The 25493-nt window shown below is 47.4% G+C and overlaps 1 protein-coding gene across 1 annotated transcript; it reads right to left on the reverse strand.

The window, feature by feature from the left end:
- Nucleotides 1-13026: 13026 nt before the first annotated feature.
- On the reverse strand, nt 13027-14469 carry LOC108152525 (histone-lysine N-methyltransferase 2D). Its single transcript, XM_017281926.2, has 2 exons — nt 14231-14469; nt 13027-14166 (listed from the first exon to the last, which is right to left on the reverse strand). The coding sequence occupies exons 1-2, from the start codon at nt 14361-14363 to the stop codon at nt 13229-13231; spliced, it is 1071 nt and encodes a 356-aa protein (XP_017137415.1). The 5' UTR covers nt 14364-14469; the 3' UTR covers nt 13027-13228.
- Nucleotides 14470-25493: the final 11024 nt, after the last annotated feature.

The raw sequence follows: 25493 nt of genomic DNA on the forward strand, positions 1-25493 counted from the left end.
GCAGTCAGGCAGTCAGGCAACGACCCCAGCGATCCGACAGGAGACAGAAGACAGAAGACAGAAGACAGAAGACATACCAAATACCACATACCACATGCAGTGGCTGGGGCAGGGTTCTCCAGTTCCATATCACAAATGTCTGCACTTGTTCACGACCTCTGTGTATCCCCCTTCCCCCCTGCCACAGGGATCGTCTCCATGGAATTCCTCAATCTAAACTCAAAACTCATTAATATGCTCGCAGGCAAAGGCTTACGCTTGCCCCCGCGGGGCACGAATGTGAATGAGGATGAGGAATGGAGTTTGGGATGCGATCCTATTCTATCCGATCCGATCCGATGCGATGCGATGCGATGCGATGGCATTATGCGGTTTGTTTGCCCTACCCGGCGATTAATGTGATGCGTGCATGCCACGCCCTTCTCTCTCTCTCTCTCTTTCCTCTCTCCCTTCCTTCGCCTTATGAAATGAGCCACGAAAATTAACAAATCTTTGGCTCATTAATTTGAACACTTGTTGCACAGCCAGCCCAGAGCACAACAGGAGCAGAACACATCCTGTCGTTTGGGGCATGATGGAAAATTGAGTCGCCTTCTGCATACAATTTGTCCCTAATCAGTCTCTCTCTCTGATCCCGACAACTTAACGCTTATTAAAGCCAAACAAAAATACTTACTCAAGGAACCAGGGAACCCAAAGAGAAAGAGAAAGAGAAAGAGATGAACGTGATCTTGGACCTGGACACGGACACAGACACGGACATGGGTAATGCGAAACCAAAGCCAGGCCCGAGAAGATGTGTTTTGTGTCGGCGAAATATCAAAAAGGTCAGAGGGTTCCTGGAATGTCAACAGAGATTTCCTTCCACACGATGATGCACACGTGCAAACGCATTCGCATTCAAGTGGAGGCACCACCACATGGGCTATAGATAGATAGTCCCTCTGGGGACCGGCATGGCGGTACCTGCGATAGCGTTTCACACCAACAGCAAACAGGACAACGCAACGCCGCACGCAAAGATACACACGTCCAGGGAGTGCAAGGAGCACAGAGGACAAGTGCCGCACGGGGGCTGATTGAAGAGTTTCGATGAAGTTGAGGAACCATTCTTTATATTTATTACAAATTTCATGAAAAAAGTTTTATATTTTAAAGAATTATTCATATGAAATGCTGAATCGATCAGTGAATCTTTAAAGAAAGTCTGCAAGAAAGAAAGAAAGAACTATAGTTTTAGAATTTAACGAGATTTATATTGTTGAATCTTCCAGTCTGTGATAATAGCTCTTTAAAGAGGACATTAACAAAGGAATCTTTGTTATAAAGCGCAATGTCACATGAGAATAATACATTCAGCCCCTTATTCAAAACATAAGTCTGTTATTAGCATATAATCTAGTTTTTGTGCTATACTTGTATAGGTAGTACAATATTTAATAACGCACCTAAGTATTATCTGGAATCAATTGAATATTAAGGACCATTTTCTAGGAACCGTTTCAGGCTCGAAAGTCCAAAGATCTTGCAGTAAATATATGTGAAATATGTAAACCTCTCCGATCAGCCCTCGTTTAGATAACTAGACAATTAGCTAACAGTCATCTCTGTCTACCTCCGACTTTCCTTGGCTATTTGCAGGAACCCTGGGAACAAGTGCCCCATGAGGAATGGTCCGTCATCATCACGGGGAATGGACTGGGAATGCACCTGATAAGATAAGACACCGACCTGTGGCGGTGGTCCTAGTACCTTCTCCTGGCACCAACTACCGTTCCCATTCCAATTCCCATTCCCAATCGCAATACCATTCCCATTCGATGGCTGTCTGTCCAGTCCAGGCAGAGACAAATGTTTGTTTGTCCGGCATTTGATAGCGCTGTGGAGTTATCTTTTGGACAGAGTCGGCTCTGGGGTCTGGGCTCTTGGATCCGGGGTTTCTGGTCTGTCCGTTCCGTTGATAAACGCGTCCAGACAAATTACACGTACCTTCGTCGAGTGACAGTGCAGTTAACAGTCTCCGGTCTCCGGTCTCCAGTCTCCAGTCTCCAGTCTCCGAAACAATTTCGAAAGGGGCTCAGACGCAGGCACTGAGGAGAAAGATGTTGGGGCGTGCCCAGGAGGAGCCTCTTCCTGGGGCATGCGTTTCACCTGTGACAATTTAGCGCGCCCAAAGAGTGGTAAAAATATGTAAATTATGCGCAGCCTGATGATGCCCCCAGGGGCATATCCGAAGCAGAATGGACCGAAAGGAAGTTTCCATTTTAATTTTTTGGTGAAATTGCCAATGTCTGACCAAATAAATTACGCACATGATTAATAAAATTCAGCCAGAGAGCCGCCGCTGCCAATCGGAAAGTTCAATTTGGGCCAAAATATTTTTATCGCCGCTCGGATGCGCATGCGCAGCAGCCTCCATCCTCCTTCGAGCGTCTTTTTGGGGACTGGTGCTGCGGCTGCTGCTGCTGTTGGAGCTACCGCGCATTCCCATAAATTAAACGCCAAGTTATTTGAATTCTCCCCCTTCGAGCGAAGGAGCCAGGCGGGGGGAGGGCTGGGGGGAGACAGGCGGAGATTGCTTTGGTTTTGCTCTTGCCACAATCTTCGTTGGCTGCCCTTTTGTTTTGGTTTCACTTGGCGCTTTTGTCAAATGAATTTTGCAGCTGCCGCAAAATAAAATTGCAGCAAGCGGCAAGAGGCAGCCCCCAGAAAGAACAGGAGCTGAAGCAGGAGACGGCAGAAGGCAGAAGACAGAAGGAAGAAGGAAGAGGGAAGAGGGAAGATGGAGATCTCTGGAGGTGAAGATGGGTGCTGCTGGAAGCTGGTGCCCAAGACTGATGCCGCTGGGCAGGAAGACACTGATTTGGATACTGTAATTCGTATTTGTCCATTTCGCGTCTTTGGCAATTTTTCCACGCCGCTCAATTATCGTGTTTCATGTTTGCATTCTTCTTGGGCTTCTGTCGCGCCTCTTTCTTGTTGGTGTTGCTGCCTTCTCCTTTGTGGAGGGGCACATTTCCTGTCCAAGAACACTTTTTCCATTTCGCCAATGCACAGGAGCGAAGCCTCCAACTCCAGCTCCAGCTCCAGCTCTCTGACTCAGAACCAGAGGCACACATCCAGACTGGGAATCACAGTAGCTTTTGGCAGTTTGTTTTGGGCCAAGAAGAAAGGGATGAGAGTCGGTCAGGGCTGGGCTTCAACGAATAGTGGATGACCTACATGGAATCAGGAGATACTCGTACAATGACTACAAAGTCTTTAAAGTATCTGTCTATCTGTAGTGGTCCCGTAAGCCAGGGGTTTCGTTAGAGGTACAAACATATAACTACTTCTATGTTCTGGATTCTGATTCTGGTCTTGTTTCTGTTAAACAAAGCTTTTTGTTCTTATAGTTCTCTAAAAACTCCCTCTTATCATTGAAATATGGCTTGGAATTGGCATCCAAAATCGCTTAATAGCTCTGAAATTTCAGTTCTGATGGACCATTAAGATATTCCCAACCATTCTATGGACTGAGCCTGGTTCTTCATTCTGAGACTCCCCATTTCTCCATCTCCCCGCCGTTGTGATACACAAAGTATCAGGTGCTGTGTTCTGCCCTCCGGGTAGGGTATCCACAAAGCCAGAGTCCAGGCAGTGGCGCGTCAGCGTTGATTGTGGTGGCATGCAACTGGATGCAATTGTAAATTACCGTCTTTGCAACATTTTTGCGCATTTAGTCGCGCTTCGAGTGTTGCCATACCGTTCCGTTTCGCTCCGTTCACAGCTGCCACCAAATACAGCTCCCAATCGCAGTCCCAGTCCCAGTCCCAGTCCCCATCCCCATCCACTGCTCGCCTGCTCGCCTGCTCCCCATCTCCCGAGTGCAATCGCAATTACAATTCACTTTGCGCCAGGACGAAAGCGCCTTTTGGCCATTTAATTTGTGGCTTGAATTCGGTTTCGTTGTCTTCCAGTCCTACCGCTTGCCGCGCCACGATGCACCGCCTGTTGGCCTGTCGGCTTGTTGGCTTGTTCGCTTGTTGGCGGTACTTAAGTGTAATTACGCGACCGGGATCCAGGCGACCTCTTTTGCCGCATCGTGAACTCTTCTCTCGCCAGCGTTGGCTCCAACGGGGAAGTGTTCATCGATGTCGCGGCTTGGCCCCCAAGTCCAGATCCAACCATTTAGCCCAAGATCTCTTAAGCCACAAAAAGCAGTGATTTCTTTCCCAGCAGGATCAGAGGACGGACTGCCAGCAGCTGAGATCGGTTACATCGGGGCGGGGGCAGGGCACGGCCGGGCAAGGCAGGGTCGTGTTTGCGTGTGCAACGTGCAACTTTAACGGGAATCATGTGGTGAAACTTTTAATGATCCGCGAGGCTGCCAATGGGAATGGGAATGGGAATGGGAATGGGAATGAGACCTGGCTTTGGGGGCTGTTCGGAGTGTAACAAGAGCTTAATTTGATTTGTGTTAAACATTTTCGGTTGCTGCTCTTGGTGTTCTTTCAGTGGCCGAAATGCTGATGAGGATTAAACACGAAACCGCACTAATGGCAGGGCAGAGCAGAGCAATCGAGAAGGTGGAGGAGGGGGAGGATGGGGAGGAGGAGCAGCCACCAGTGCCCAGGAGCACTTATCCCATTGTGGTAGAGAGGGAATATGTTAGCGAACATTTTTAATACCCGAAACTCAAAAAGAGTATAAGTGTATAGAGGATGGTGTGTGTAACACCCAGAAGGAAGCGTCTCCGACCCCATAAAGTACATATATTCTTGATCAGCATCAATAGCCGAGTCGATATAGCCAGGTCTGTCTATCCGTCCGTCCCGATGAGTGCCTAGATCTCAGAGTCTTACTGGAAGAGAGTTAGATATGGAGGGCGGTGCACTCACTTGCCCTCAAATGCTAAGCCACACTGGAAAAGAAAGCAAACTAGAGGGAGAGAAGGAACAAACATACCTACATACATAGATTCCAAATAATTCCCAATATAAGTTTTTCAAAGATTAAATATTCGCTTAAATGTGCTTTCGGGGGTTAAGCTCCTGCTCTGACAGACAGCCAAGGCCAGGCTTAAATTATATTTCGGAGCTAGATGCAGAAGCAAAAGCAAAAGCAGAAGCCACTGCCATTGCCATTGCCATTGCCACTTGGTGGCTACTGAAAAGCGTCTCGACTGCCTCCGAGTGCAATCTATGTCAGAGTTTGACTCGTAATTAGGCTACTTGGAGGCAGCCAAGACTTGCAACTGTTGCAGCAGGGGCAACAGCAGCTGTGGCGCGAAAATTGTTAACACATTGCTGTCACAGTCGCTACCGGACCGGGGATGCCGAGCGGGGATCTCGGATTGGATTGGATGGCCAATTGCTCGTCTCTGGGCTCTGGGATCTGGGATCTGGGATCTGGGATCTCTTGCTTCCCTGCCTGTCTCTAGCTCTGTCGCTTATCGGGCTTGACGGGCCGTTTAATTGAAATTCGCCAAGGAAAGAGCGGGAATAAAAAACAGAAGACAGAAATTCCACCATGGGTATGGGAGGAAATGGCCCTGGGAGGCGGCACTGGGAGTCTAGAGTCTAGAGACTAGAGCCTAGAGAGTGCAGCCAAACTAAGTTGCACACTTCTGTTGCAGCTGCCAGCCCGGCCAGTTGCAGTTCCATTTCCAGTTGCTTGTTCCAGTTGCAGTTGCAAGTTGCAGTGGCAGTGGCAGTGGCAAGCGGTGGGTAATCCACCCGCAACCGCGCTCTAGTTGGGATAATTGCAGTTGTTGTTGTTGGCGTAAAAATGCTAATTAAAGTTTACTTGTTGTCAGTGGGAGCAACGGTTGCAACGTGCAACAGCGGCAGCGGCAGCGGCAGCGGGAGCGGGAGCCAGTGTTGCAAAGGGTTGTCCCGAAAGAGGGAAAACGAAATAAAGATTAACGAGCCAAAGAAATCGTTAAAGAAATGAAACCAGAAACTGATATATAAGCCGATGAAATCAGTGATTGACATGGGGGAAGTAGGAATACCCTGAAAATTGTAAGAACAAAAACCAGGCAATAGACCGACAGATCTTCGGACTCCCTGAAATACACAGGCCTATAAGTATATCATCTCGAACTGAATGATTTCATCAGCCATATATCAACAGTATACTTTTCTATAAACCAAAACCTAATGCACCAGAAGTTTCTTTCTGTTATTTAAGAAGATTTGAGTGAGTGCGAGTGAGCCTGGGGTTGGCAGGGGATTTATAATTCAAGTAAAATCGTTTCAAATTAGAAGGTATACCTATGAAAATATCTGTTTGGGATATGAGCAGATATCAGGGACGTTCTATCAAGACTCCATTCCTCTTAAAGCAATCAACTTTATCATTGAATTGTTTTCTTTGCATTATACATTCTAAGAACACACAAAGTACCAAGTCAACCTCAAAGATAAAACCAAATGTGTCAAACAAACCTTAGGGACCAACCAACAAACAAACATAAGAAGGATTCAAAGATATGCACCTATAATAATAAGTATCTACATCTATCTACAAATCTACAAATAATCCCAAGCCACATGCCAGCCACGAATGCCACAAATGATAGAAAGGGTATAACCGACAAAAATGAGTTGGAAAAAAATGCAAATTGTTCGTTGATGAATTAACAAAAGCGAAAATCGTGACTTATGTTTTTGGCAGCTGCAAACGAGGCAACCAACCAGTAAATGTCCAGAAAAACTGTTACTGTTGCCGGGTTTTGCTGCCTTGAATTCCAATATACTGCGCCTGCGCCTGTGCCTGTGCCAGTGCCAGTGCCTGGGGCTGTGCTTTCCTTTGGGGCCGGCTCAGGCCAGGTCTAGTCTGATTTCTGTAGCTAATCAATGACGCAGCTTTCTGGAAGCAGCCGACGAATCGAACACCTGCAAGAGATCCCCTGATCCCCTGATCCCATGGGTCTTGGGAGGCTGCCAGCGCGGCGATGGCTTCTTCTGTCCAGATAAATCCCATTAATGAGAACAGCAACAACTAATTTGATTGCCCAGTTATGATGATGATTGGCGGCAAGGCAGTGCAGTGCAGGCGGCATCTCGGTTGCCCTAGCCACTCTTTTTGTGTGTGGATTCTGCTGCTTTTTGCAGCTTTTGCTCCCGCACGTTTTTCGCGTTGAACTTCACTGAACTTGAAGCCTGAAATCGTTGCCAGTCCCAACAGAAGAAACGAGTAAAAGAATGTGGGGTTTTAGGGAAGGATTTCGACTAAAGGATACCTGATGTATGGGGGAAAACCCAATGCAATCAGAGGAAATATGACCAGACTATTAAAGTAAGAGCGCGAGATATGCCCTTCCACCCGTTGCTGCTAAGCCACGCTGTGAGAGAGATATTTAAGCTCTGCAAGAACCCGACATACCCTTGAGTTCCATCAGTGACTGGGTATGGAAATACCTTTTTCGCGTTTGGTTAGCCTTTTCAGTCGTGATTTGAGTGTCGTGCGAAATATTTTTACAACTTTTTATAAGTATTTTGTTTTTTTAATGCCAGCGTTGCACTCTGGCACTGCGCCTGGGCTTGAACTTTGGGCAGTCACTTAATATTTGTGGCTTCTTCTCTCCGAAAAGAGAGCTTACACCAAAGACGGGAGAGGGATTATAGAGAGCCCAAGAGAGAGTGACACAGAGAGAGCGGGAGTTTGAAGAATTGCGCCGGCGGCAGACATTTTAATGTGCGCTTGCGCTTGAGCTTGAGCTTGAGGTTGAGCTTTTGTTGTGGAATTGTTCGACTCTTTTCTTCTTCGAGTGGAATCTTAATGCTTTTGCACACCTGCGCACACAGGCGCAGTAACGGTAACGGTAACAGTGCTCCGTAACCTTGTTTCTTGGCCAAAACTTTGGAGATTTTCTCTTTATTTTAGGTGTAGGTGTAGGTAGCCCTCTCCACTGGACTCGATTCCCAACACACACTGTGTGGAATGCACTTTGTCTAATTAAAATGCATTAAGAGAAGGCCATCGAAGGTGTGGGAAAGGGTCGAGGGTTACTCATAAAACGAGACACGTCATGCCTTTTGGGACAATCACAACAAACTACCTGCAAGAGCCTACTGGGCCCTGTGGAACCTCAAAGATGAGCAATGAAATCCTTTTCCACAACTGGAATCCCATCAGCAAACAGCAACAATATCATGTTTTTAATGGCCGATGACTCAACCACAGCTCATGAAAAGCAGAAGAAGACAAAGATGAAGAAATGAAATAAAGAAACAACGAGGGAGAGAGACAAACACACACACACACACACACACACACAAGCACACCTGAGGAGAGCTCAGTGCACACCTGAGAAACAAGAAATGCATGCAGGTGTCAATCGCCAGCGAAAGAATGGTCAGAAGCAGCAGAGGCCGCGCATCAACGGAGGAAAGGAAGCAGCGGCGGCGGTGCCCCTCGAGCAGTGTGCATACCACAAGGAAAACCGAACCCAGATCTCTGCCTCTGCCGCATTACAAATTCACACCAAGAGGCACCCCCGGCACCACACAGACGGACCGAAGATCGGCGGGGAGAAATGGTTAATCATTTAGGTATAAATCTCGATCGCGTCTTTGTCCGACACTGCCCGTGGGGGCCAACCAACACTTGTGCACCCATTAACCCATTAACGTCCTTGTCTAGCGATGTGGTGTATCACATTTTATACTAGTGATGTAAACCCATGGCCCAAGTTTCCACAGGAAAATAGGTATTCGACTGAGAGCATTAGGGAGGTAGAAATATTAAGGGTTTTTGGAATCTCCAACTGACTCTTATTCTAGATTCTGCATAGATTGATAGAGATTATGTACTAGAGCGTAAATGAACTCTAAATTTCAGTATAAGAAATATGACCTAGAAAACGGACTCAATAAAAATTAAACTAGATTTCTACTTGCCAAGTTTCAAGTATTTATAGTATAACAGAACATACAGATCTTTATAGATGGGCTAGTCTTTTAATCCTGAATAAGGAGTACTTATTGTAGATTCCAGATTATATCAAGGATTATATTACACATAGATGAATATATACATTTTGATTCCCCTCGTGAGACTAAGTTCCTTTCTAACTTCCTCTGATCAATGCCATTGCTAAGATCTGTTCGCTCGTTAAACTGTGATTCTGTATAACACCCTACAGATACCAATTCTAACTCTATTCCTCTCGATTTTGCAATTCACAAGACTTGCTACTTTTGTCACTAGCCTGGTCATCATTGAAGGGTTAACGGCAGTGCCTTCTTTTTGCATATTTAAACGCGCCTAACGACACGACGCCGACGCATCCAACCATCCAAGGAACACCTCAAGGGGCAGGCAGGCAGGCACACACAGCACACTGCTAGATAGAAGAAGCCACAGAGAGAGGTAGAGGTAGAGGTAGAGCTAGAGCTAGAGCTAGAACTAGAGATGTAGATAGAAAGAGAGAGCTAAAGAATTCCTAGAATTGTGAGCCTCAATTGATTTACTCAGCTGTGCGGCGGCTGCTCTTCGGTTGCCGGTTGATAACTCTGAGATTTGTTATATTTGCTTCATCATCATGGCACAAACGAGGCAGTTGGAGATCCGAGATGAAGTTGGAGTTGGAGATGGGTGTGGAAGGGGGGGGGTCGGCCAGCCAGCTAAGGAACGATCTTCATCATCGTAGTAGTAGTCGTCGTCGTCGTCGTCATCAGTGCGACGCCGCACACATGTGCGCACATTAAAAAGCAAGTTTCTCAGGTGTTTAAAAGCGTTTAAAAAGAAAACAGACGCAGACGGCTGGCTGGTTGGATGGCTGACTCGGATGGTTGGCTGGGTACCGCCGCCGCCGCCGCCGCCGCCGCAGCCAGAGACCGAGGCGAAGATCTCAACGAGACAACAATAAACGCAACGCAACGCAACGCAACCCGAGAGTCGTCCAAGTCCAAAGGCAAAGCCACAGCCACAGACACAGACACAGAAGAGGAGGAGAGTTAAAAATATCCGAGTATAGTACTCTGGGTACACTCGTACTGTGCCAAGAGCCAGTTAAAGCCATGATCATGATCTCGGGCCATGGAAACGAACCTCTGCGCTGGGACGGACAGATGGCTGCGAGCACGTGAAGGTTGCCACAGCCATGTTGGAGATTTACTTAACGAAATCAAGAGGAAGCGCGTAGGATCGATGGAGGCTGGAGTGGGGGCATGGGGTATGGGGTATGGGGCAAGGGGCATGGGGCATGGGGCATGGGGTACGGGGGCATGGAGGTGGCTGTTAACCTAGCTGTCATACAGCATTGATTGCTCCAAGGCAATGGCAATACAAAAGCCCCACTGACTCCGCTTGATTGCCGGCGGTCGGTTCGGCTCGGATCGGATCGGATAGGATCGGAACGGGGGTGTACCTGATTTTCGGACTACGTACCCAGTGACTCAGCATCTATGCAGATGCTTTGTTGGTGTTAACGATGTATCTGCTGAGGCTGGAGGTTTTTGAGGTTCAGCCAAAATGTTAAGTGCATGTTTTGATTGGTTTGTGGCGGCCAAAACGGATCGAGATTATGGCCCATGAATAGGAGCCAACTCCAACGGCAGCTCCACCATCATCAGAAGAAGGAGCAGCAGGAGGAGGAGGAGTAGGCCTCACGATCATCTTTGGGACCGAGGATAATGTGCAATCTTATGTGCATAATCTTCTTAAGAGGTGTCACAGGCATTTATTATGTATGTATGTCCATGGCCCCCGAAGGGAACGGCGAACAACTCTGCTCATGTCAGGCACAAAAGCCATATTAATGATGAGGCTAAATTATAGAGTTACAAGCGTCCAAGACCATAAGGTTCTTTTGGCCTTTGGAATGTGTGTAAGCCGGGAGACCGTACCGTACCTACTGGAGCCGTGAAACTGCCGAAGAAATGGTAGCTTTAACGAATCGGTATGGTAGATATATGACTGGGTAGTTTATCGTTTGCTAAGTGGAAACTATATGATATAATGAGCCCATTTAATGCTATAAAACGAAGGAGCATACAGTCGAGACGGCTGGCCTGATGTGGCTCTTCCGTCATTCAATATTCCCCAACGATCTTCAGTTATACATAAGTTTTCGTTTAGTAGGTACTTGTGGCCTTAACTGGAATCCAGATCCACATGGCATGACCATAATCAATTGCTAACCAAATTGTTGCTCAATCCTTTTATTTCCCATACCTCCCCCTATGCCACTCTGCCACAACCATTGAACATCTGCAACATCCGCATGCGGCTTGCACCTGTTGGCCATATGCAAAACCTGGGCAAAACAACAACAACAAAAAGGTGTTAGAAAAGAAGCGTCGCCGCAGTTTAGTTGGAAACCCTTTTGGGCTGATGAATTAAGCGAAATTCTGGAAATTCCGCAACATTTTAACGGTTTTGAGGATGCGGCAACTGCAACAATAGACTGGCAACAGCAACACGCATTAACAATGGGCTGCGAGATCTAACACCTGTGTGCCAGAATGCACTTGGAAAATCTCTACAAATATTTGACGTGAGCTGAATAGAGTGAAATTTGCATTTTGACCGGGAGGAGCGGCGAAAGAACAAAAGCGGACAGGTAAATGCACTTCTTGCGGCGGCTCTCCGGCATCATTAACACGTTCATGCCCGGCTGGCTGGGGCGATTAGACGCTGGCCAAAAGGTGCGAAAATCCATCAGAGTACGTTCCACTGTAGTTGAAAGTCTGCCCATGAATCGGTTGGAAATTTACAAGAATATTGGAATGTTCAGCAGCAGCAGCTGGACGGGGATTGGGACTGGGGCTGGGATTGGGATTGGAGCAGTGGAATGTATTGGCCATGGGCACGTTCGAGTGACAAATGTCAATTTGCATTCGAATTGGCAAATGTTCTTTTGGCTGCTGTGCTGTTGCCGTTAATTGCCCGCGCTCTCCCGCCCTCTCTCTCTCCGAATCCAATCTTCGACGGTTTCCAATCACTGGAAACGGCAACTGCTGCCACTGTGGGCTCGAATCGACCGTCGTTCAAGCTCAAGAACACACCTTAAACTCTGGGTTTGTTATTTTTGGTTTGCTTTTTCTTTGTTTTTTTTTCTGTCTTTTTTTGGAGCGCCTTACAGCTGTTGCTGTTGTTGCTAGAATTCATGAGGCAGGCCCCTGCCATTGCCCCAACTGCGGCAGCAACAAGTTCAAACACATGACTTCCAAGAGCGGCCTGGCCACCACTTCTCCACTTCTCCACTTCTCGCCTCTTCGTCTCTTCTCTACTCCACTACGACTCCCAGCTTCAGTTCAATGTCAATTTCGATTCGTCATCCGCAGCTGCGTTGATTTCTCGAGCGACCTATTCCCCTCTCACTTACCCCCTTTCCAGTTTTGTTGTTGCTGCTGCGTTCTTTTTTTATGGCCATGTTAAGTTTGGACTTGGCTTTTAACACACACACATACACACGGAGACACACAGACAGACGGAAAACGGCAGGACCACCGCCGTTGACTCCATCGGATGGGGTTCATTCTACTGTAATTTATTGATGCGGTTCCACAGTTAAAGGCGTACGACGGACATGTGTGGGCAGGCAAGCGGCCAGCGGCCAGCGGCGGCAAGATTACGTTCCACGGATGCATGCATGCCCTTGCTCTGTGCAGCTGGCAAAAGCAAAAGCCACTCAAACGCCGCCCACACAAATGTCACTCTCTTTCTCTCCTCTCCATCTCTCTCTCTCTCTCTCTCTCTCTCTCCGTCTCATCACATGATGATGAAGCACAGCGAAAAGGGCACAAGTGCATTGATCTATGGGGCCAAAAGAATTGCTTTTCTCATTTAATATTTATTTTCCGTACAAATTCGTGGTACAGTGATCGCTCAGAAATGAGAAATGCCCCCCTTCGCTGTTTCTTAGCGCACATATGTATTTTTGTTTTCAAAAGGTGGCTATAAAAAGGTGGCTGCTATGACACAATTTGCTGTGCTTTACGCCAATAAAATAATGCGACAGTGGAATCCATCAGCTTTAAAGTGTAGTCAGGTATAGGTCAGTTTTCAATACGCGATAAGAAATCAATGAAATTTAGAAATATACCATACATTTACGAGTATTTATTCTTAAATTCGACATCTACAACATATGTATACAAACATAATCTCTACTTTGTAACCACAGTGCACCTAACAGACAGGCGCATTCAACTGGTGCGCTCTCTTTGTATCTCTCTCTCTCACTCGCTGTCTTGCTGTTTCCCTCTCCCACTATTCGCTGCACTCGCGAATGTTACTGCAATTCCGCCTGGTCCAAGGCCATCTGCTGCTGGTTCAATAACATTTGCGAGGGCTGTGGTTCCTCTTGTTGTTGCTGCTGCTGGCGTTGCTGCTGTTGCAGCATCATCTGCTGTTGCTGTTGAAGGTGCACTGGGGGCTGTTGCTGCATCGTCTGCAGCAGGAGTTCTCCCATCTTGGCCCGAAAGAAAACGTTCTGGATGGGCGTCATTTGCTTCATCAGCGGCATAAAGCTGATCAGGTAATTATAGTCCGAGTCACCCACATGCAGCACATTCTTGCAGCGCGCCAGGTCTTGGCTGGTGGACTGCATCAACTGTTGCTCCTCGCGTTTCAGGCTCTCCAGAAAGTCTACCTGCTCGTCCACGCGCTTAGCACAGTGGCAACTGCTGGCGGCCGCCGCTGCCATGGCAGTTCCCATGCCCAAGCCAAGTCCGTGGCCAAGTCCGTGACCAAGTCCGTGTCCAAGCCCGTGTCCTAGTCCTTGTCCCAATCCCTGCATTTGCATCTGCCCCAGTCCAAATGCGCTGTTGCACGGAGAAGGGGCGGCTTGTTGCGGCATGGACCGCTCCTCGGCGGCGGCACTGGCCAGGGAAATGCTCTGCGAGAGCCGGCGCATGGCCTGTGGGGTGGCCATGTTCTGGAATTCCTGCATCAGTGCGTCATTGTCCGCCTCCATTTCGTCCGCCGGCAGCGGCTCTCTCTTGAACGACATGTCGGAGTCGGACCCCGCTTCCTCCTTCACATCCCCGTCCTCCTCCTCGTTGTTGCTGCTGTCGGTGCGCTGCAGATTGCCAAGGAAGTCCATTTCCTCCGCATAGGACCACTGGTGGACCGGAGATGGTGATGATTGCTGCTTGGACAGGCTCTGCCGCCGGGTGTGCCGGCGATAGCTGCAGCGTAGATTCTTCCATTTGGCACGACACAGGTCCACTGTTCCATGGAAAGAGCGTAAGCAACGATGATATAACCGGCTCGGTTCCAATCAGCCACTCACCGTTACAGCCCAAGACCTCCGCCACGTTGTTCCACAGCCGCTGCGTCTCCAGGCGGTTGGCGTGGTCCGGATGCGAGGAGTCCCACAGGGCTGGCATCCGCCTAACCTCAGCGATCAGCCTGTGCATGTCCATGTTCCTGCGTTTTTAAAAACAAACTGTAAAAAATCGACCGGTTGCAGCAACAAACAGCGCGCAGAGAGAACAACTTTTGTCTGTTACGCTCTCTGAAAACGCCGCTCTCTCGAGGCAAAAACTGAAATGCTCGGCGTGCGTGACAATGTGGGCGCTTTTGTCTTTTTTCTTTGTGTGTGTTTTTGTTTCAGGTATTACAGAATTGTGGGTGCGCTTGTTAAGAGAATGTTTTGGTGAGAGAAAGAAAAGACTTAATATTAATAAACACTCTGAGTAATTGGCCATAGTTCATATTGCGGTTTGTTGTGATTTGTGTGAGCAGTGTGAAGGGTATTCATGCAGCGACCTATCTCCGTTTTTTCTCCCATCAGCTGGAACACTTTCCAATTGCCGTTTATTTGTGTTCCACTGATTTGCTTTCTGTTCTGTTCTTGAGTTTGCTGTACCATGAAGTTGATTTTGTTCGTGGATGTATTACTTTGTCTAGTGGAGTTTTATGTGTTACCTTAAGTTGAATAACTAAATACTATTTAGCAGTGTAAGTGACTAGTCTAATTTATACTGTGCTACGCCGCATTTAGTGAGAGAATTCTCTGCTGGAACACTTTTCAAGTTTGTCTGTTTGTCTGTTTTGCGCTCATTTGCTTTCGGCGCAGTTCTCGCGCGTTCGTGTTTTGTTCTCTCTGTTCTCATTTCGCAGAGACATTGAACTTGCCCGCACAGTGGAGCGGAATGCATACAAAATTGCCATGTGACGATGGCTCGTAAAGTAATTTCCTATCGCCGGCTATCAGGAGGAACTTCCAAATATTTGCACAGCCGGGTAGCCAGGCCATGGAGATTGCAACATGTTGGCCGAATATGGGCAGCGGCGAGAGCGGTGCAACACATGTTACCAAGCTGGCAGCCGGTTGCCTTTGGCTGCTGCTGTTGCTGCTGATGCTGTGGTGGCTGGAACGGCGACAACAAGTGGACGTTGAAAATATGCGACAGCAATTATCTCTGGCAACAAGCGGTCCATAGCCATATAGCATATAGTATATCCATATGCTGTCGCCTGCTCGGATTTGCGCACGACTTTCGCTTACCATTCCAGGCCGTTGTCATTGTTGTTGCTGCTGCTGCTGCTGCTGCTGCTGCGGCTGCTGCGGCTGTTGTCGTCAGTCTGTTGCAGCTGCTGTCAATCTGTTGGCCGTTTTCTGCCACTGCCGCTGCTGCTGCTGCAAAACAACAAAAATTTCCATGTGTCATTTCAAAAATGCAAATATGGACATGATCTGGTGCTCTGACTTCTGCTCCTGCTCCTTATGTCTGTGCTGTGCTGTGCTGTGCTTTGCTGTGCTGTCTTCCAACAATCCCATCCGACCCGATCCCATCGTCTCTGCATCCTCCACATGTCCGACTCGTCAGGCGATCAAGCAGCCCCAACTGACAGCCAAGTGACGTCTAAATTTTGTTCAACGAAATGATTATAAAGGCATTTATGCATGCGTAGTCACAGCCAGAGTTCCAGCAAGGTTCCAGCAACGTTCCAGCAACGGCAACAGCTACAGCAACAGCTCCTAGCCATGTCCAAAGCTCGATGAATTCCGATCCCATATCAATGGGATTGTTGTACCCTTGAAAAGGGTATTACGATTTAAACCAGATGTCTGCCACATGACCTATAAAAAGTATTACAATTCCTGATCAGAGATCCATTTCTCTGTAACTTTCTGCAGTACCTTCTTTTTGCTGAACGTAGTATCTCAATCCGAATAGTCGTTGGTAAGAACACCCCTGTTTTTCTTAAGATGGTCCCACCAAACCCTCTGGGGATCAATTCTTTCGCTCTGAAAGGGTATCTTAAGTTTCCACTCTCAAATGATAGCTATTCTGTCTGGTTGCAATTGATTTGTAGCTGCCCAATGTCCCTCCACCCCGGTCGTCGTAGTCTGTCAATTGTCAATGTTTGTATTCAAATTTTGCAGTCAGAGGTTCGTTTCATGTTTATTATGGCCAGGCCAGGCCAGGCCAGGCCAGTGCCAGGGCCAGTAGCGATTTATGAAGGCTTTGTTTGGGCCCTAGAACATTACTTTCACAAGTAGGAATTTTATTATATTCTTCTCAATTTATGAAGGGGTCTTTTCCAAAATTATAGCCTCGAACTAGGAGAAAACTATTGGTACAATATCTACAATAATGCTTGAAACGAATAAATAACAAACTATCACAAGTGATTATGTTATAACTTAAATTCTAACGCCCCATAAATGGCAAATGCAATTGCTGTTGACGGCATTAAAACGTTGGCCATAAAATGTTGCTGTCGTCGTTTGTGGCTGCTGTTGCTGTTGTTGTTGCTGCTGCTGATTGTTATAACAAATTTGCATAATTATGCCGCTTATCTTGGCCATATGTCTGGGCCATAGAGCCGACAGTCGGACGATCGACTTACACTTGGCGCTGGGTAAAACTTGTAGATGTCTGCAACACGCGCCGGCAATCGACAGCGGCATAGCGGCAGCATAGGTGGAAGCACTAGTACGAGTGGTAGTTGCAACTGCAACTGCAACTGCAACACCCACACATATTTTGTCTGGCATTGTTCACCAAGCGGATGCCACTAAAACCGTGCTGCAGCCATGAAAACTGAAAATGTTGCTGCTGCTGCTGTTGCTGCTGTGTTAATTGCTGTTGGCTGTGGCAGTTGCAGTTTGTGGCAGCAACATAATAAATTACCAGCTAAGACTGAGAAAAAACAGTTAGTTGACATTGACGCACTGCGAATCATAAAAACTGACAACAAATTGATTGCCAATCAGCAACATGAACACGACAGCAACAGCAGCCAGTGCCGGTGTTGCGGCTGCTTCTGCTTCTGCTTCTGCAACAATTGCAGGTGTCAATGAATGTTGCAAATAAGGAAAAGCGCGACAAGCGTTGCAACAGGAGGCATGCAGCAGCAGCAGCAGCAGCAGCAGCAGCAGCAGGGAGAGAGCTAAAGAGAGTAGAGAAAAAAGCTAATTGACCAATGCCAATTGCTGCTAATGTGGCCAGTTATTATGTCAAACGGTCAGCCAAGAGTTGTTGCCACTGCCACTGCTACTGCCACTGCCACTGCGCCTGGTCTTGGCCTAATTGAATTGGCCAACCTGGACAATTGTCACGCAGCTGCCACCATCTAAAGAGGCAGCCCCAGCCACAGCCACAGCCGCAGCCGCATCCATGAGACCAACTGCTGCGATACAGTTTGGCAACCCACACGCCGGACAGACTACCGGACTCTCCGCCATCGAATGAGAGATGTCCATGGAGGCGCACATGGAAAAATTCCAATAGCAATTAAAAATATTTCCAACGCAAATGCAGCCAACGGGGATACTCGTACAGCTGCAGACCATCGGGCTACACTGAGAGAAATTCCCAAATGTTACAGCTGAAGATCTACGAATAATGGGCAAATTCTGTAGAAGTTTCAGTTTGAAAAGTACGAGCCTTCCTTTGAGATATGAAACAAGGCCTTTCCCCATGATCTCCCCTTCTGCTTCTCTGCCTTTCTCTCAGTGTACTTGTGGGACAGATTTCACCTTGTCCCCGGGCCGCATCACGTTGTCGTCTGTGGATCGGATCGATCCAGTTCGCGTCCAGCGGTGCCGGCGGTGCCGTCGGCTACAGTAGCAGTTGCAGTCGCAGTCGCAGTCGCATCCAAAGTGCAGCCAGAGACCGACCACAAAGATGTCTGTGGATCAGGCACCGTCTTTGGCAGCTGCGTTGGCCGTTAGAAATGCTAATGAAAGTCAGGCGCGTCTGGTCTGTCCATCGGCATTGGCAGCTGCCTCTGACTCTGAATCTGACTCTGATGCCCGGCTACCCCTCCGATCGCTGGTGCGTTTTCCCGATTTGATTGCAGCAAGGGGCATCATAGAAAGTTGCACGGCTGCTACCGTTTTTGGTGGCCAGAGAGCATGGAATGGAACAGCTGCCTCGGGGATTGCACTTGGGATTGCTCTAGCTCTAGCTCTGTCTCTGGCTCTGGCTTCCATTTCCCGCTGCTGGTCGCGGAAATTCTGCACACGTGTCGATCATTCAAGTTTTTATGAGTGCGCGGCGGCGCGCTTCCTGCTGCTTTGCTGTTCGCTGTTCGGGGCAAGGACGTTTGCTTCGGTTTCTGCCTGCCCGCGCAACCCCCTTTTAAGCGGCCATATGTGCGCTTTTGTTTCCCTCTCTTCTCCTCTCCTCTCCTCTCGTCTCTTACTCTCTCTCACTCTGATAATGTTGCACACATGCAATGCAGCCGGCTCTGGCTTCATCCAGAGAGGCAACCAGTTCGACGGACGTCCGTCCATTTTATGGCATGCAGCCGCCTGATGCCGCGATGATGATGAAGAGCAGCACATGGCCACCACCACCACCACCACCACCACCACCACCGCCTTCTCCTCTCATTTGAACCCCAACAGCAGAAACAACAACAGAGAGAAGAAATCTCATTGAGATCGGAAACGGGCACGGGCACGGGCACGGGCACGGTCACGTATGGCACCAATGGCATGGACATGTGCGCGGAATGCCTCAAGCAGCTGTGGCATATCTCAACTCAACAGAAAGTCGCCATCTGAAGTTTTTCAGCTGATACGAGAGAAGGAGAACCCCGCCTAACCCCGTACCCCAGGCCCAGTACCCCAGGCCAGTACCCGAGAACCCACGAACCAAAACCCGCATCGAGTGAGGAAAGATTTATGTGGGCATCGAGGGATTTTTAGATTGAGATTTTCCCTACAGTCTTTGGCTGGGCTGGGGAGTTCCATGGGAAATTCTTTGGACAAGAAACCTAGAAATTTTCAAAGATGAAATGTGACATTTTTTGATCGTAGAGAAAGTACTGTAATTTCTACGACTTTTATATAGAGTACTCGCTCATATATGAAATGGAAGATCAAAGATACGAATAGATTAGACAAACTTCAAGGCCAAATAAGATTTCCCTCCTATAGAACCTTCTTTTGAAGATCATTTTTATGTCAAAACTGAAAGAATTGGACTCATTCCTCATGTAAGATTTTGAATTTGTTGTATATTTTCACAGGAATATCCTGTACAACATTCAACTACCAAAGGGAATCCATTTGAAATGGATATTATCTGCAGAAGGTGCTCAAAAATTTTAGAGCCGTATGTATGCCCTCACAAAAGCCAGGAGCGATCGGTTTATGGTTAAGACATCAGCTTAGCCGCATCCTCCACTCTACACTCTACACTGTACACCCTGAGAGGCGCTTATCAGCAGAAGAGCCAAGGAAGAGTCATCTTGCCACTTGCCTTATTTGCGGGCTTAAGCCGCTCAAGAAGCCATTTGGTCCAGGGTCCATGTCCATCCATCATGCCACACATATGACAGGCAGGGCCAACAGCAGCCGCAGCAACAGCAGTCGTCGGGTCGGGGGAAAATGCCGGCAATTAGCAACTGGCGACAAATTGACGAGGCCGAAACACACAAAAACCGAAAACATACTGGAATCCGGAGTCCGTGGGTTGCGATCTCTCGCTCTCTCTCTCTCGCTCTCTCTCGGGGACCAAAAGGAGGCCACCTGCGGAGATTTTGTGCGAAAAAAGGGAGAAAGAGACGGGGAGGGTGGTACACTGTGTTGTGACCAGAGGAGCGGATTGTGGCAATAATATTTGTGCATCGGCTACCTGTGGCAAGTGTCAGGCGTCTGTGGCATTGTCCTAATGAAGTTGCACCAACCAAATGACTCATTTTGGCAACACTCAAAGGGTCCCGTCCCCTGTAAAGGCCATTAGCACTGTCTAGACGGGGTCCGGGCGCCGTTGTCTATTTGCTAATGAGAGAAATGGTGCACCAGCACAAGAGAGACTGTTCGCAGTTTCTCATTTTAGCCAGAGATTGTTTTTCCTTTGACAAGGAATATTTTCTTTAGTTTAAGGTTCTTAACTGCAATCAAAAGATCTCACTCTAAATCTAAAGCAATAAATGCTTAAAAGTCACTCTTGACCGATCGCTCTCTCATTTCGTTGCCATTGAAATGCAGGCGGCCTCAAAATGTTGCTAAACATTAAAGTCTAGCTTCCACTCTCTCTCTCTCTCTTTCTCGGTCAGCCCATAATTTCAGTTCGAAGCTCTCCTTTAGCTGTAAGTTCGATTCGAAGTGCCATTCGCACCTCTCTCTCCCACTCGGTTTTCGGCATTAACATTTGACTCAAGCTTTGAGTTCTGTTCTTCCCTACTCAAAAGCTTTCTCAACATTTCAATCGTTCCAGCTCTCGCTCCCACTAATTAATCAAGCCGTCCACCCGCTCTCAGTGATCAGCTGTACCCGCACGCCTAAGTAGCCAATGTAGGCTCATCATCTCCTCATCAATTTGTTCCCGTTTCTCCCATCTAATATTTATTCGAAACGAAGTAATTGTAGTTCCCAGCGCGCTGGGCCGCTCTCTTTATCAGCTGTTCCCAATTAACACGCCAGCAGCAGCAGCAGCAGCACCAGAATACCATATGCAGCGCAGCAGCGGTCGCAGCCAAAAACAGCAGGCAAAGGTATTTCCAGTGAGGGGAAAGGGAGGGAGAGTGTGGTGTGTGTAAAAAAAGCCCGGTGTGGACAAACGGTAAAATGCAATACAAATAGCGGCAGCCGGCAGAAGTTCGTCCTTCAGGTTCGGTCCTGCAGATGCATATTGCCATTGCCCCCCACCACCCTGCTCGACTGAGTCCCCTCCCTTGTCAACGTTTTTCCACTCAATTAGGGTAGCAAAAATACACATACGGTACATACGACTTTTAGAGAGTGTGGAAGCAAGAGTGAAAGGACATTTGCCTATAAACATATTTCCCAAATCGAAGAAGAAACGGGAACAGAAACCGAATGTTGTTCTGCTGCAGCCATATGTGTGTCGACGGCGTGCGGCGCAGTTGTTATCCTTGTGTTTTGCGGCAGCCGCTTGCCGCTGGCCGCTCTGCCTCTCTGCCACAGCCACAGTCGCGCATTGTTAATCGTATCCTGCGTAATAGCATAATAATCCCTAATCGCATCTGATCTGTTCACCTGGCTGGCGCACAAACACACTCCCCTCGCCGCTCTCTCCTCTCTGCCCTGCGCCGGCTGCACTCAATCCGCATTCTGGCTGCCATCGAGCGATCCTTTGTGCGAGTCCTTTGTCGCCGAGTGTCCTTTTTTGTTCCCACTGTATTGTAAAGCAGGGCTGGGGTTATTTTGACAGAAGTTCATTTGCCTTCTGCCTATGCCACCGCTGCTGCTGCTGCTGCTGCTGCTGTTGTTGCTGTCGCCTCACCTCTCCTCTCGCTTTGACATTTGTCAGAGTCGCATTCGCGGCTTCGAATTCGGGTTTCGGTTTCGACTTGGATCCGCATCGTGTGTTTATTTTTTCTCCTCCTCCTTCTCATCCTGTGAGTGGCTCGGTTTCAATGTTTCGACTTTTATTCGGCTTCCATTTGGTGCATTTGTTTAACGCTCCTTTGTGGCACAGTGCTTGACTAATAGACATTTACATTTCGGGACATTAACTGCTCTTTAGTCGGACAAGCCATTAATATCTTCTGGGTTGTCTGATTGCGGCGAATGAATAATGAGAGAAATGATTATCGAATGGGTTTTTCGGTTTTGTAATGAATTACTGTTAAATGTTGGTGGAATGGGTATATAAGGACATTTATTTATAGGGAATCCTTAAGATAGAGTCACGATTAATGTTATTTAACCTTTTCCAATCTGGTTCTTTGAAGTTCCGTACAAAAAACGCCTGCCTATAGATCTCGTAACTCTGCCTATAGATCTCCTAACCCTTCGAAATGGATCTTAATCTAGTGCTTTGAAGTTCTGTACCTTAAGCCAAGAGATATACCACAAAAAACGCCTACCAACCTATCGTAACTCGGCTCATAGATATCCTATCTCTTCGAAATGGATCTTAAATGAAAGAAAAAATCCTTTTTACATGTCCTATACTAATTTGATCAAGAAATGTCACGGAATTAGGGTTTGCCAACTCTTGTAGCTCTGTGTCTAGCCATCCCATTCATTAAAAATGTATCGCAAATATAAGGAAATCTCGTATAATCTCATTATAATTTGATTTCATTGACAATTCCTCATCCACTTTTCAGCCATATCAGTGTTTATCCACTTATGCCGTATTTATGACGAAAGGCCGTGTTTCCATTGTGTGGTACTACTGTACCGAAACATGCATCGTAGAGCCTTCAATTACATATGCCACATGGGTGGCTTCAGTTCTGAGGCCAGTGCTGACATTACGCATACCAATTCGATGATCACTGAGCGAGGCGGCTGGCTTTTGTCCCGTCCCCCAAAAGCCGTACAACCCTTGGCCGAACAGAGGAAAAAATCATTTCTGTTTCAGTTCCCATTCCCACGCAATTCCGTTTATTGTTTTAGCTAGAGGGAGAGAGAGAGAGATAGAGAGAGAGAGAGGAGACAGAAAATAAACAAAAGCTCAGCGATCATCGACGCCTCAATGAATTTAGTCGTATGTGTTTTTTTTCGCAATGGAATTAGTATTCAGTTACCATACGTCCCATACAGAACGAACGAAAAAACAGCAACAGCAAAAAAACCAGGGACATGGACAGGGGCCGGATGCGGCTACAGTAAAGGCCGATGAATGGAGGCAATCCAATCTGCAATCATCATCTCTCTCTCTCTCTGCATCTGTAGCCATATGCAAAATATGTTTAAAAATAAACTAGCGAAAGGCAAACGGTTCCGAATTCCGTTGCGAATTCATTAATGGGAATGTCACCAGCAGGCCAGAGACGGCTCCAAGGAGAGGGACAGCGAGAGAGATTGACAGGGCACAGAGCACCCCTTTAATGGCTGCCTAACTAGATATGTCTTCAGCATGGATCGGCAATGGATTGGGTACACTCCCCCCGCCCCCTCCGATTGGGAGGGGGTTCGAGGAGCGGGATGAGTGACGGGTATTGGATTTCAGCATGCCATGCACGCGGCGCGGCATGCGGCTGCATATCTGCAACGCCATCTCTCGACTACCTCGGGGCTACTCCCCACCCGTCTCCAGCGCTGATTGACATGTGATCCTCATCCCCATCCCCATGCCATTCCCATCACCATCTCCATTCTCAACCTCATTGCATCCTCTCAACAAAGTTTCTATGGCTTGCAAATCTTCACCTTGTCCCCTGTCCACTGTTCCCTTTTTGCGTACCCTTCAAGAGGGTAGTACCTACTACCAGATGGCTTCTGGATCAGACAAGGATCTACATCAGTATTTGCTATACGTTTTCGATCAGTTTTGTTCCATCTTTCATATGCAACACCAATGTGCTAGGGTATCTAGAGCTTCGGTGCTCAGAGCTGGCTCTTCTGTCTGGTTTTTTCCTGGCTCTTTAACCTGTTGCTGGTTCTTCTTGGTCGTCGCTGCTCATTTGTCATTCAGGCGAAACACTCACGAGTCGTAAAGTAAGCTCCGTTCCAGTCTCCTGCCAAGAACCGAGACCCATCCAAGGGAAATAATCTCAGAAAAGTCATAAAATTATGATCGGTATTTCTTTCTTGTTTTTTTTTTTGCGCGCCCTGCGCTCTCTGGGAAATTTGAACTGTGGTGGTTTTTTGCCAGCATTTTTTAATTATATTTTGGTTACGGAACATGGATTTCTGTTGTATTTCATGCAACACCTTGTCCCCACAAAATTCCTGAGAATTACGCGAAGACATTCCTGAAGCCGGCCCGCTTCCATGGAAATCCGCCAATGGACCCGCAAGTAAAATCCTTTCCACAGAGACCACATTAATAAACAGAAACTTAAGAGTTCATTCATGTTTCCCCAAACCAATCCAATCCGATCCATCCCCACCCCACCCCACCACACATGCTGCAAAGTCAAAGCCAGTCCCAGACCCAGACGATAGCCCAGAGACGTGTCATTTTTCACAAACAACGAACGCCTCAATGAAAATTTCCACTATTTCCTCAATGGTCTGGTTGTAATACGATCGTGATCTCTTGCCCAGAAACCCCGCAACGACGGCGGGAGAAAAGTCAGGGCAGGGCGCCGTCGCACACACTGAAGCACTTGAGAGTGTTCAAGATATCATAAACCAAAATTAAGATAAGCCCCCGGAGAAAGATAACGCAAAAGTCGGGCTAGGGCCACTCTTTGGAGTGTATCTAAGATGTGTACATGTACTGTACTTTCACTCTACCGACTATTTTGCTTGCCAAAATTCATATTCTGGATAGTACAAACAATAGTTCCCGAGGTGCCGGTGTGTGGGGAGACCCTGTGTGCGATGCTGATAAAGAATACGACAAAGTAAAGGTTTTATTTAATCTGTTTTAAGATAAACTTCTCCAAAAGACAAGCCATTTCCTGGCAAATGCAATTTGGCAATAAATAAATGATATATTCATAAACTAATTAATCAATCTCTCGTTTTACCAAACACTCCCCTAGAGTGTTTTCGTGTTGATTTTGGAAAACCTTTGCCCACAGAAACCGCTTTTCATTCATTTTCATGCTCATTCACAAAAAAACAGGAGAAAAGCAAACAAGATGACAGAGAAAGAGAAGAAACACACGAAAACTGAGAGAGAGAGAGAGAGAGAGAGAGAGAGAGAGAGAGAGCGTTCGTATTTTGACGAACTAGAGAGCAACCAATCCAGCCCTGGTTTTCTCTCTCGCATCCACTTTTTCTCGCTCAAAAATGCTCGATTTTTTCGCTTTTAAACCAATGAAAATAAACAAAACATTTTAAACCAATCAAAAGCAAGGAAACAGGGGAGAGAACTTAGTGATTTTGTCCGTGTAGAGTTTGTGGAAGGTAGTGTAGAGCGTGGATTGAAGCTGGGTTCCACATTGCTGAGACTTTTGTGGACTGTGGTGAGTGGAAGCTGAAACGCAGGGGAAGCTTGAAAAGAAGTAGCTGAAACTGGATCTTTCTTGTGGAAGACGAGGTGGTCTGCCAGTGGATTTTGTGGAAACAACTTTTAAGCTGTGGAGAGGTACAACATTTAAGCTGTGGATGGGATGTTGACTTGTGAGCTGTGGATGGGATGTTGACTTGTGAGCTGTGGATGAGATGTTGTCTTGTGAGCTGTGGATGGGATGTTGACTTTTGAGTGGATGCTGGG

Source organism: Drosophila miranda, chromosome XR, assembly GCF_003369915.1.
Source record: "Drosophila miranda strain MSH22 chromosome XR, D.miranda_PacBio2.1, whole genome shotgun sequence".
Lineage (NCBI taxonomy): Eukaryota > Metazoa > Arthropoda > Insecta > Diptera > Drosophilidae > Drosophila > Drosophila miranda.